The following is a 13,727-nucleotide window of genomic DNA, read 5'->3' as shown; positions in this document are numbered from 1 at the left end:
CAGATCTGAATGTGTTAGGGCCCAGTTGTTCACTGATTATTGCTACTTCTCTTGAGAGGTGGCAGCAAGAAATGAGAGACAGGGAGCCAGACTGCTGGCATTGATTTTCATTACTCTTGATAATTCTCATAGTAGTGTTCAGTTACAGGCTGATGAGATTTGTATGTACACTTTCTGCTCATGCTGGTGTGCAATATTCAACTACTGAGAAAACAAGGGTCAAGAAAGCTGTCTACAGGGTATGAGCTGCTTCTCCCAGCTGGTCCCAGCTAATTTGTGGATAAGCTGATGTCTAGTCTTCCTCTCGATTGGAGTTTTCATCAGATGTTGTTATTTGAGACCATGATCTGGAACTACTCCTTGGCAATTTGGAAGGTCCTCATGCCTAAATTCAATATCACAGAAGGCACCGTTCAGGTGCTTCTTTGCATGCTGGTTGCTCAAATGAAATTCTGAGACAAGCATTTAAACAAATCCACCAGTCCGTAAGTATTTTTAAGTCTCCTGTATGCATGCGTTCCACTTGGGTAAGCATTCTCACTTGAATAGCTATCACAAGGTCATCTGCATATCCAGATTTTCTTTGCTGGGGTGATGGAATGCCATTAATAATATAAACAAGTTATGGCCCCAAGGCTGAGCCCTGTGGGAGACTGTTATTCAGTAGTTAAGGTCTGCTAATTTGCTCAGTGAGCTTTACAGGAACTTGTGGTTAATGAGCATGGGCGTTAGTAGTTGCAGTGCTAGTATGCACCATAGTATTCTAACAGTTTTCAGCAGAAGACTGTCCCTTCATACTAGCTGTATCATATGCTGTAGACAGTCCACAAAAGCCACTGCTGTTTAGAGTCCATGCTGATCATGAACTTTTATGTGCATTGTGAATGCATTTACCTGATGTACATTATCAACTAATATGAGACAACCACATGCACTGTATTGGGGAAATGAAGGACCTTAGCATGCCTGCCCTTTATTAGTTGGTACAGTTCCAATAATCATCCGTCATTACTTGGATATGTAAGCAGAGATTCTATTACATAACGAGTTGCAGAACATTGCCCAGTGGGAAGACACCTTGGGAGTTTGTGTATGAAGGTCAACAGGCCTGCTAGATGTCTGTTGAATAATTCTCTCCTATGACAACTGTTGAGTTCTTCACCCAGTTTCTTAATATATGTTTCTGGCATGCAATGTTCTGCACTGGGAACACTTTTTGTTAGAACTACCCTATAATAAACTGCCTTTCTTTTTGATCTGCACATTTATCTAGAAATACAATGACATCATAAAATCATCAACACCCCCATTTGCACATTATTATGCATCAGCTAGAAATTTGAATACAGGCTAATATATGCATGTCAGCTGATAAAACTCTACAGTATTGAATATATGCTTCTCTGAAGCACCTGTTTCCTTATTTTTATTATTTTCCTTTATTTAAGAAAAGGAGAGGTCACGCAGCTGAAGTTGCTCTTCCAATATAAACTCTAGTGAGTGTTGCAACCCACTAAAGCTTAATTTTTCTGGTCTGTGGAATCTTCTGAATTTGCGAATTAGATTGCAGCTTTGAGTTTTCTCCCAGGTGTCCATTTCTATGTATAAGTGTAGTACCATTATTTGAAAACTGATTTAAATATTATATGCAAGTTCAGCAATTGCTGAAGTCATTTATGTGTAAAGTTACTTGATCCTTTTTTTATTTGGTAGTTCACTCTGCTTTAAAGTTGGTGTTCAATTCAATGATAATTGAAAAGGAGAAATTGAAACAGTTGATATCAGAACACGATGCCTGCCACTCACCATCTCCACAGATCATTGGTCTGAAGACTGCCTTAACCTCGGTAAGTTTAGAGACAATGCAACAATAGGAAATATTGTTAATTGCCAAAATAATAAAAGTATGAAGCTGTTTTGTAATTTCTGTTGCAACAAATTACTGCTTGCTTGAGGTTGGAATTTATTTTGTCAGATGACAAGCTTGTAATTTTTTAACTGAACAAGTTTTCATCATGTTACAATTTTGAAAAAACTCTGCATTAAATTTACTCTTTGTTAATGAGTTTAATGTTTCAAAAGACTTTTTGTCTGGAAAATTTTGAGTGATGTGGTTTCGCCCGTACCCATTTGCAAACTTGTTATCCATACATTAGCCATTCAAAGTGATTCGTGACGACGCTGGCCGCCACTGACGTCATCAGGCTGCGCCGCGGTGCGCACATGCGCAGACGGGCTCCTGCTTTCTGCGCATGCACTGCGTTCCAGCTTGCCAGGACTGGTTAGCGCATGCGCCAATGACATCATCGCGTCACGTGTGCATCTTCGGGACAGTTGAGAAGTAGGGGAGAAAGCGGCTGGATGGGGGATCTGCAGCTGGAGGGAACAGCTGGATGGAGGGGGCTGGAAGCGAGAGGCCGTAGAGAGCCATGGGGAGCATGCGGGCGAAGACCTTGGTGTCACCGGGTGCGGGGACCAGCCGCGCTCTCCAGCTGCTTTGCTGCCCTGCTGCTCTCTCCGGCCGCTCTGCTCCCCCCGGCCCGTTCGCTCGCCCGCTCCCTGGCCACTCTGCTCCCTCCAGGCCCGCTCCGCTCCACTCCCCCCCCCCCCCCCCCCACCCCCCCGTCCACTCGCTTGCTCTCACACTCCAGCCATTGTGTGCTGCATTTGCGCATGTGCCACAGCAGCACCACCTAGCGGTAGCGTTGTCAGCAAATGCAGCCTTAGCCATTAGTGATTGATTTCTAAGTAACTTTGGGGAAAGGGACAGTTTCTCAGTGAGATAAATGTTTGCCTTAGTTAGCTTCTGAATTGTGTTACAATACCTTTAGGGACCAGTAACTTTTTAAAAAAAGAAATTCGAACTCCCAGTTATTAATTGGAAGAATTACGCCACAAGATTTCATGTTTTAAACAAAAACCTTTACTGTACAAGAGTTAAACAAAGCAAGCACTATTAACTTAACATTATATTTTGTAATCACTTATACTTTAAACTCAAAATCTCAACAGAGCCCTCCCCATTTGACTTTTACTTCAACGCAAGAGTTCCCCTATACCTTACAGGATCTTGAGGGTTCATTCACTTCTCCTGGGATGAATCCAAGGCATACCACAGCTCTCAGGAATTCACTTCGATTCTCTTAGTTTTCCAATTGTCTTCCGCGGTGAGCTGTTTCTTGGGGATTCCGCCTCTAGCATCCAGCTAGGTGAACCCTCCAGCCATACTTCTAGAGTTCTCAAATTTGGATTTCCCCAGCCTGAGCATGAACCTCACTTGCATAGTGGATCCAAATCAGAAACACCTTGGGTTCCTGATGGCCTTTCTGCTCCTGGTCACAATTCTGACATTCTCTCTCCACCTGATTCCAGCTACTTCCAAATACCAACAGACCTTTCTGTGAGCTATCAACGAGATAAAACCCAAGACCAAAAGGCATTGCCCGGCATAATCGATCTCCATTGTAATGTGGTGCATCTGGGATGTCCCAGATAGAAACTTAAGCTAATTAACTCCAACTCCAAAACTCCTTTGATTCTGGGTACCCACATGAATAACTTGTATTGATAACAATGACAGGGAAATTCTGTTCAGACTTACTGTCCTCAGTTCCCCAACTAAACAGGTTCACTTGTTTTATGGCTCTCATCCCTCTAACTCTGACCTGTAAGTACACATGGAAAGATCTATGAAGTGTAAATATCTTGGGTGTCTGGCAATCTATAAATTCCAGAGTTTCAATTATCTTACATTTACAAATTTAATTTCCCCAAAGCTAAAAGTGATCTCTAAAAATAACAATATAAACCATGAAACTAAATGATTGTAACAATTGGAAGAAATTTTGTCTCGTAATCTGTCTGACACTCGGTTGCAGTACTGGGGATGTGTTCATTTTGGATGAGATGTTGAACTGAGGATCTACCATTTGATCCCATTACTTTTTTTTTGGAATAAGAGCTGGCACCCTGGCCAGTGTCCGTCCTTCATTTTCATTTCATTTTAAGTTCATTTCATTGCTTGCAGTTCAAAAAGTAGGCTATGTGAAATGTTTCTCAGATATGAAAAGGTGTTTCATAAATGAAAGTTTTTTTCTTTGACTAACCTGCCTTTACTTACTTTCTGTTGACTTTTAAAAATTTTTAGAAAAATCATTTTTGTGTTGAGTGTATATTAAATTTATTTGGCGTTTCAGATGTCATCGAATATAATGGATTATCTCTGGTGTTGCTCACAAGTAGACTGAAGCAGTATTGTGACACCTACCTGCTAATTTGGTCTGTCTCTTTTTAATGCCATGGCTGCTGGGCAATTGTAGCTGCTTAGTTAGCTATAAGACTGCTGAGGTCAATGAGGTAATGCTTGTAACTTACAAGCTCCAGATCAATGACCAGCTCTTTTTAAAAAAAAAAAAAGATTTTGTTCTGCACGTGCAATGAAGTGTGATGCCTGAAAAGGTGATGTACATGTGCTAAATATGCTTTTGTTTTATGTATCATTATCAGCGTGTCCACCCAGATTTAAAGATGTGTGTGTCTGAGTCCCTAAGTGTCTCTACTGTTCTTCAACCTTTACCATTTTGCAGCTGTTTCCTATCCTTTTTGTTAAAATATATTGTTTTGCATTCTCCACATTAAACATTTTCTATCATCTATCTTCCCAATCTTTCATCTATCATCCAACGGCCTAATCTTCTAACCTATACGTAGGCTCTTGAAGACACTCTCAGTTCTCTTCAACCAAGCCCTCCCTACTTTGTTATTTTCTACAAGTCTATTTGTACCAAAGGAACTATGCATTATTAGAATCATAAAAATGTGAAAAGCTGCAATATAATAATGAGCACTGAACTTAAATGAGAAGCAGAAAGTCCTGAGTTGAGTCAAATTTGATTGGACCTTGTTCATTTTGAACCAATTTGGCATCTGACCTTTTTAACGGAATATGCAGCGGAGAAAATATTTTTTTTTCTGAATATGTAAACAATGTCCTGCCATACTACTAATCTGTGTTGTTTGGCAATTTTGTCTTGGTGTTTAGAATTAGCAGGTGAGTTGGAGAGGGACTGCAAGAAAACACTACCTGTGGATTGTGTCATGGTGACTCACCACTACCTTCTGTTTTGGAACAAGTTTCATTTTTCCCAAATCCTTTAATTCCAACTGATATCCAGACATAAACATATACATAAAATAAGAATATAGTAATAATTCATATTGTACAAAATACATTAGGGGAAATTTGAAGCCCTCCTCACAATGGTTGGGAGTTAATTTGACAAAAATTTGAAACTTGACCTCTACCCATACGAACGTAACGATTTCCCATTTAACTGTGGAGGGTTTGAGTGCATGCGAGTAATGCGTTCTGAAGAGGTGAGTTCATGATTATAAGTTAAATGAGGGTGTTTTAATAAGGTTTTGGCATTGATTTGAAATGAATGCCTCCTGCACTGGTTTCCCAGAGTTTGGGAAACTCAACATTAACATGCATGCGAGATTGAGTGGCACTTCAAGGTGCTGGTTAAAAGGTCAGGTGTCCCAATATGAATAAGGGCTTAGTGCTCACAGATGCTTTCTCATTTCCCTTTGGAAAATGGTTTCGTGAGAATACTTATCGTGAGAGACTTATTTGTACAGTTTGGATGTCTTCACGGAGAATGTCACGCTGGGACATGTCATGACTGGACTTAGGGTGAGGAAAGCTAATCAGCAACAGGTGTGTGCTGTGGAGGGAGCTGCAGGTGGGCAACAGAGGGGTCAGGTTCACTGGATGCACTACCCACCTAACAGTGTACAGAGACTTGGTATCGTTGACCTCGCGGAAGAGCAGTGCTTCCAGAGGCTGAGATTGTCACACCAGGTGGCCACAGATATCAGCAACCTTCTAGAAAAAGACGTGTATCATTTGGACCTGGTGGCCTTGCCACTGCTGTCAATTTTTTTGCATCGGTTTCCTTCCAGGGGACTACTGGGGGCATATCGAGGGTCTCTCAGTTCACTGCCCAAAAATGCATATTGCAGGTGATGAATGGATTGTTTGCCAGGGCTGGGAGGTATGTTAACTTCTGCTCTGATGACAATAGCCAGAATGAGCGGGCACTCTGATTCACATCTGTAGCTGGCTTCCAATAGGTACAGGATACCATCGATTATACATGTGTGGCAATCTGAGCACCACCAGGTCAACCAGGAGCATTCATCAACCACAAGGGATTTCATTCCATCAATGTTCAGCTGATGAGCAACCACAAGAAAAGGTTCCTGCAGGTCTGCGCCAGATTCCCTGTGCGATGCCTTGATGCTTTCTTTCGTACTGTGTTAATCCGATGTCTCTGTCTCTGACCTGTTCATGCCTGGAACCAGCCTTAAGGGCTGGATGCTGAACAACAAAGGATGCCCCTTCGAATCTGACTGATGACAACACTGAGGAACCCCACTAATGAACTCCAAGCATGCTACAATGCCAGCCATCTGAAAACCAGATGTGTCATCAAGCAAGTTGTCTGCATGCTCAAGATGCACTTCAGTTTTCTGGACAGATCTGGAGGTGCTTTTCACTTGTTAGCGAAGGTCACTAGGATAATTAAGGAAGAAGAAGATAGACCCCCAATGCCAGACCAGCTGATCACATTGCTGCTAGGGATGTCTTACTAGCTTACAGGTTCAGTTAGTCACTCATGTTGGACCAAAGTAACTGTTACGTCCTCGCCACCCGCACTGACACAAAGCAGTCCTGTGAGCAAACGTCACCAATTGCAAGAACACCAATTAGTCTCTGTCAATTCATGTCTTAATATTCATCACCGTGCATCTGTGTTCGTATTCATTTGTGAACTGTGATTCTTCAAGTGAGAAACTATTTCATTGTTCAACAGGGCCCACTGAAGTGCTCTATCTGCACTTTACCGGGTTGGTATGTGTCCTGTGATAGTCCACCCTTGGAAAGAATAAGATGCTCTAAAGAATTATCTATGGGAGTGTAAAAATGTTGCAACTCTACATGATTAAGGTGATCATATTTCAGGAGGTGCTGAATTCAGGTCAAGACTTAGACTTATAGGAGATGTGGGTCAGAGAGATTAACTCTATCATCATGCAGCAATAATGTCCCAGTCTCAGCATCTCCAGGGGTCAGAGATGCTGATATGTCACATGTCTAAAGCCTCCTGTTTGGCATTTGTGAGCTCCACAATCTGTCGGGGGTCTGTTTTTGATCCTATTCCCCCTCCTTCTGTATTTTGCACTGTCCTCCTGCAAGGGGATATGAAGACCTATGACTGTAAGGCATGTGAGCATCCATTGATACAGTGCCTTCAGTGAGGATTACGATCACAAGTGGCACTAATGTGCATTTGAGGAAGTGCTGAGAATCAAGGGTGCTGACTGAGGTAGTATCACATTACATAAGGATTGCTGTGGTGGATGGAGGAAGGGGAAGGTGAGGATGTACATAGTTTGGGGGTATGCATGTCAATGTGTAGATGATTCTGCAACTTTTCTCACCTTTCCTGAACTGGTTAGGTCATTGAAACACTTTCTGCACTGCATCCAGGTCTTCATGATCACACTGCCACTCACTTCTTGAACCACCTCCAGTCATGCCGCCTTTGGTCTGGCAACAAGTTTTCTTTTCCCCGTGGCTTTGTTATAATCAGCAGATGTACGGGGAAGCTGGACACAGCCTTTTCCCTCTGTGACTCTGTCTCTCAACTTGTACTTCACAGAATATAATGCACAGAAATCCAAACCCCCTTCACCATTGCATTTGAAAAGTGACCCTTTAACCCTTTAAATAGTCAAGGTGGAATCATGTTATGCGGGTACACGTCATGCCCGCTCACGTAATGTAAATGCGAAACCCAGAAATAAACTGATCGAAGCATCCCTGTTGAAATAGCACATTTCCACAATGTTGTGCCCCCTTTCCCCCACATCCTTGCTCATGTTCCACCTCTTGTCATTTGGTCCATTATCTCCATCCCAGAGCAAATATATAAGCTGGACAATTGCACATAATTTAGATTAGATTAGATTAGAGATACAGCACTGAAACAGGCCCTTCGGCCCACCGAGTCTGTGCCGAACATCAACCACCCATTTATACTAATCCTACACTAATCCCATATTCCTACCAAACATCCCCACCTGTCCTTACATTCCCTACCACCTACCTATACTAGTGACAATTTATAATGGCCAATTTACCTATCAACCTGCAAGTCTTTTGGCTTGTGGGAGGAAACCGGAGCACCCGGAGAAAACCCACGCAGACACAGGGAGAACTTGCAAACTCCACACAGGCAGTACCCGGAATCGAACCCGGGTCGCTGGAGCTGTGAGGCTGCGGTGCTAACCACTGTGCCGCCCAGTTCCCTGTGTATCTAGACATGCAAGCACATAGAGAGAGCAACAATTATTTATCTTTGAGTACTGAGGGAAAGCAAACCAGGTACGCTGTCTGTGTATAATTGATTTCGGATTCTGTAAAGTTTTACAATAAATTGTATGAATCAGACTTTTAGGGCTGAAATTGGAGTACGGCGCACTCTCATCTTTGTGGTCTTCAGGCACAGATGCACCGTCGCTGAGCCCCCGTGATATTTCGATGACGTAGAGGGGGCGGTCGCTCTGTCCTTGGCAATGGTGTCTGGCGCCACTGCGCAGGCTCCGGTGCCATTTTTAAAGGGCTTCAAGCGTTTCAGGTACAATCAAATTTTTAACGCTGCTGGCACCCGGAAATAACACACAAGATTTCAGAGATACTTTCAATCCCCTTTCCAACCCCCACAGTGTTATCAATTAATAAAATAACCTACTTTCCCCCCCACCCCCAGAAAACCAATTTGTAAAATAATGAACTTTCACCACCCCCCCCCCCCCCCACCCACTTCAGCACCTTTTGACCCTTAACCCCTTCCCAGCATCCTCACACCTACTGGAGCAGTTTTTCCCCGCTCTCCACCACCCCCCCCCCAACCCCCACAACCACCCTGAAATTTTCACCTCCCCCTCCCCACCTCTTTTTCCCCCCCCCCCCTCCCCCCCCCCCCATACACCAGTGTCATGCCTCGGAACTCTGAATGGAATTCCAAAGGCATGGGAGTTCTGGCCGACAGATGTGGTACTGCTGATGGGTCAAGGTGAGTTATTTTGCATTTATTTTAATATCTAAATGAAGGCCCCACTGTTGAGTGGCAGGGGGCTGCACCGAGGAATTTTCCAGGCCCCCTGACGCCAGAGGGCTCATAAAATTCAGCCCTCAGTGTTTCATAGGTTTGTATATTTTCATACCATTAAATATTTCATTTTTAAGAACTCTCAGATACCTGTTTCTGGACTGAAAAGTCCATTTTTCTCAGTCTTCCATCATACGCAGACCTTTGACAAAAGGGAGGGGCCTCATGGCTCTCCAGCATTTGAATATCCGTGTATCTTGGCGATCAGAACTGAAAGATGTGAGCTGTGGTCTCACCAGAGCACTATGCAGTTTGATCATGACTTCCTCTGCATTACATTGCACTGCTTTGGCTATATAATTCAAAATTCTTCGATTGCTACTCAAAATTAGTTGCTTGTATTGAGCATTGAATTTATCAAGACCCCCAAGTCCCATTCAATTGCATCTTTAGTTATTTCAGTACCATTCAGGAGTATGTGAGTAGCTCATCATCCTTTTTTGTTTACCTTCCTTTGTATAATCCTTTCCACTTTTTAAAAATAGTCATCAACGTCTTTGCTAAACTTATACATAACTGTGTACATATGAAGTCAGATATCGCCTATAAGATTGACATTTTCCTATTAAACAGTAAGACTGTACGACAAATTCAGTGATGCTGTGGCCCCAGAATGGACCTCCTATTAGACAGGAGTCTCAGTAAGAGATAAGGCTGGCTGAAGATCTGTTTTTGTCCCCCTCCTATTTCCTGTCAACATGCTGCCTCTCAGCAACATCATCTTAAGACACATGGGATCCACATGTACGCTTACAATACCCAGCACTACCAAAGCCGTTGTCATCTGTCTCTTGCGCAAATTCCATTCCCTAGTCGCTGACTCTATTCCTCTCCCTGGCAACTGTCTGGGCTGAACTAGAAAGTTTGCAACCTTGCCATACTGTTTCACCCTGAGCTGAGCTTCTGATCCAATATCTTCTCCATTACCTCCTTAACATTGTCTGCCTCAGTTTATGTGCTGCTGAAACCCTCACCTTGTAGACCTGACTATTCCTTTGAGGAATAAAAACTCAGCCATGGTGGTACCACCATGGCTAACTTAGAGAGCTAAGGACAATATTCAATTGAGAAGAAGCTTGCACTGTTGACAAAAGTAGTGCTAAGTCTGAGGATTGGAAGGGTTTAAAAATCAGCAAAGGATGACCAAAACATTGGTGGAGGAAATAGAATACGAGAGGCGGCTAGCAAGAAATATAAGAACAGATTGTAAGAGCTTGATCAAATATGTAAAAAGGAAAAGATTCCAAAAGGAATAGTGGGTCCCTTAGAGACAGGAGAAGGTATAATGGGGAATAAGGATGGCAGAGATGTTAGACAAATATTTTGTATGTTTTCACATTAGACACAAAGAGCATACCAGAAATAGTGGAGAACAAAGAGTCTCAAGAATGAGAAATTGAAGCAGTTGTCTGCTGGTTGGAGTCATACCTCGCGCAAAGGAAGATGGTTGTGGTTGTCATAGTTCAATCATCTCCGCTCCAGGACATCACTGCAGGAGTTCCTCAGGGTAGTGTCCTAAGTCTAACCATCTTCAGCTGCTTCATCAATGACCTTCCTTCAATCATAAGGTCAGAAGTGGGGATGTTTGCTGATGATTGCACAATGTTCAGCACCATTTGTGACTCCTCAGATACTGAAACCGTCCATGCCCAAATGCAGCAAGACATGGACAATATCCAGACTTGGGCTGATAAGTGGCAAGTAATTTTCGCGCCACACAAGTGCCAGGCAATGACTATCTCAAACAAGAGAGAATCTGACCATCTCCCCTTGACATTCAATGTCATCACCATCGCTGAATCCCCCACTATCAACATCCTGGGGGTTACCATTTACCAGAAACTGAACTGGAGTTGCCATTTAAGTACAGTGGCTACAAGAGCAGGTCAGAGGCTAGGAATCCTATGGCGAGTAACTCACCTCCTGACTCCCCAAAACCTGTCCACCGTCTACAAGGCACATGTCAGGAGTGTGATGGAATACTGTCCACTTGCCTGGATGGGTGCAAATCCAACAACATTCGAGAAGCTCAGTGGGCGGTACAGTGGCGCAGTGGTTAGCACCGCAGCCTCACAGCTCCAGCGACCCGGGTTCAATTCTGGGTACTGCCTGTGTGGAGTTTGCAAGTTCTCCGTGTCTGCGTGGGTTTCCTCTGGGTGCTCTGGTTTCCTCCCACATGCCAAAGACTTGCAGGTTGACAGGTTAATTGACCATTATAAATTGCCCCTAGTATAGGTAGGTGGTAGGGAAAATATAGGGACAGGTGGGGATGTGGTAGGAATATGGAATTAGTGTAGAATTAGTATAATGGGTCGTTGATGGTCGGCACAGACTCGGTGGGCCGAGGGGCCTGTTTCAGTGCTGTATCTCTAAACTAAACTAAACCATCCAGGACAAAGCAACCTGCTTGATTGGTGCCCCATCCTCAAACTTTCACTCTCTCCACCACTGACGCACAGTGGCAGCAGGGTGCACCATCTACAAGATGCACTGCAGCAACGCACTGAGGCTCCTTAGACAGTACCATCCAAACCCTCGACCTCTACCAACTAGAAGGACGAGGGCAGCAGATCCATGGAAACACCATCACCTGCAAGTTCCCCTCCAAGCCACTCACCATCCTGACTTGGAACTATATCGCCGTTCCGTCACTGTCGCTGGGTCAAAATCCTGGAACTCCCTTTCTAACAGCACTGTAGGTGTACCTACCCCACATGGACTGCAGCGGTTCATGAAGGCCGCTCAACATCACCCTCTTAAGGGCAATTAAGGATGGGCAATAAATGCTGTCCTAGCCAGCGATGCCCACATCCCATGAATGAATAAATAAAAACTACAGGCCAGCCAGCCTCATGTCAGTGGTGGGAAACTTTTAGAGGCATAATTCCAAAGTTTCCAGATGACATGAAACTTGGAAATGTAGTATACAATGAGGAGGATAGTAATAGAATTCAGGAGGACATAGGCAGACTGGTGAAATGGGCAGACACATGGCAGATGAAATTCAATGTAGAGAAATATGAAGTGATGCAGTTTGATGGGAGGAACGAAGAGAAGCAGAATTAATTAAATGGCACATCTTTAAATGTGGAGAAGGAGGGGTGGCAGTATTGGTTAAGGAGAACATTGTAGTGCTGGAGAGAGAGGATGTCCCAGAGGGGTCAAGCAAAGAATCTATTTGGCTGGAGCTAAAGAACAAAAAAGTTACAGTTACATTGCTTGGTGTAGTCTATAGGCCACCAACTAGTTGGTGGGGTTGTTTTTGCTACATTAAAAAAAAAAATTCATGTTGCCAAATCATTCACCTTAAATCTGGGTCCGCTGGTTACTGATCCGTCTGTTACTGGAAAGTTTCTTGTTTACTCCATCAAAAGCTTCATGATTTTTGAACACCTCTATTAAATCTCTTAACTTTCTCTGCTCTATGAAGAAAACCCCCCAGCTTCTCTCGTCTCTCCACATAACTGAAGTCATTCATCACTGGTACCATTCCAGCAAAACTTTTCTGCACACTTTTCAAGGTATTAACATTGTTCATAAAGTGTCATGTCCAGAATTGAACACAGTATTCCAGCTGGGACCTAACTGGTGTTCTATAAAGGTTTAGCATACATTCCTTGCTTTTGTACTCTATTCTTTTATTAATAAAGCCAAGGATTGTGTATGCTATTTTTTGGGGGGAAAAAAAAGCCTTCTCAACTTCTCCTACCGCCTTCAAAGATTTGTGGTAAATAAGATTGGTGAGTTGCAGGCGCAGATATTCACATGGAAATATGATGTTGTAGCTATAACAGAGACCTGGCTCAAAGAAGGTATTAAATATTCCTGGATATAAGGTGTTCAGGAAAGATAGGAAAGGGGGGAGGGGTGGCAGTATTGGTTAAGGAGAACATTATAGTGCTGGAGAAAGAGGATGTCCCAGAGGGGTCAAGCAAAGAATCTATTTGGCTAGAGCTAAGGAACAAAAAAGGTACAGTTACATTGCTTGGTGTAGTTTATAGGCCACCAACTAGTGTGAAACATGCAGAAGAACAAATTTGCAAGGAAATTGGAGGTGTATAAGAATTATAGAATAGTTATAATGGGGGACTTTAATCAGAATATAGAATGGGATAGTAGTAGTGTCAAGGGCAGTGAGGGGCAAAAGTTCCTAGAGTGTGTTTAGAAGAATTTTCTACAGCAGTGTGTTTCCAGCCTGACGAGAAAGGAAGCATTGCTAGACTTCATTCTTAAGAATGAATTGGGTCAAGTGGATCAAGTGTCAGTAGGGGACAGTAATCATTGTGTCATAAGGTTTAGGTTGGCATTGGAAAAGGACAAATAACACTTCAGAGTAAGAATAATTAACTGGGGAGGGCCAACTTCAATGGAGTGAGAATGAATCTGACCCAGATAATTTGGAATCAAAGGTTAGCAGGCAAAACTAACTGAACAATGGGCTGTCTTTAAAGAACAAATAGTTTGGGCACAGGCAAGGTATATTCCCAC

The 13,727-nt window shown here is 43.2% G+C and overlaps 1 protein-coding gene across 2 annotated transcripts in view; it reads left to right on the top strand.

Annotated features, from left to right (window-relative positions):
- osbpl3b (oxysterol binding protein-like 3b) overlaps positions 1 to 13,727 on the top strand; it is a 215,970-nt gene that overhangs the window by 112,214 nt on the left and 90,029 nt on the right. For both annotated transcript variants that reach the window (XM_068058932.1, XM_068058942.1), the window contains exon 11: positions 1,714 to 1,847. In XM_068058932.1, coding sequence (XP_067915033.1) covers positions 1,714 to 1,847 — 134 coding nt within the window. The remainder of the gene's footprint in view (positions 1 to 1,713; positions 1,848 to 13,727) is intronic.

This window comes from Heterodontus francisci, chromosome 2, assembly GCF_036365525.1.
Source record: "Heterodontus francisci isolate sHetFra1 chromosome 2, sHetFra1.hap1, whole genome shotgun sequence".
Classification (NCBI taxonomy): Eukaryota; Metazoa; Chordata; class Chondrichthyes; order Heterodontiformes; family Heterodontidae; genus Heterodontus; species Heterodontus francisci.
The sequence above is the reverse complement of the archived record's forward strand: the minus strand, read 5'-3'. Positions and strand labels throughout refer to the sequence as shown.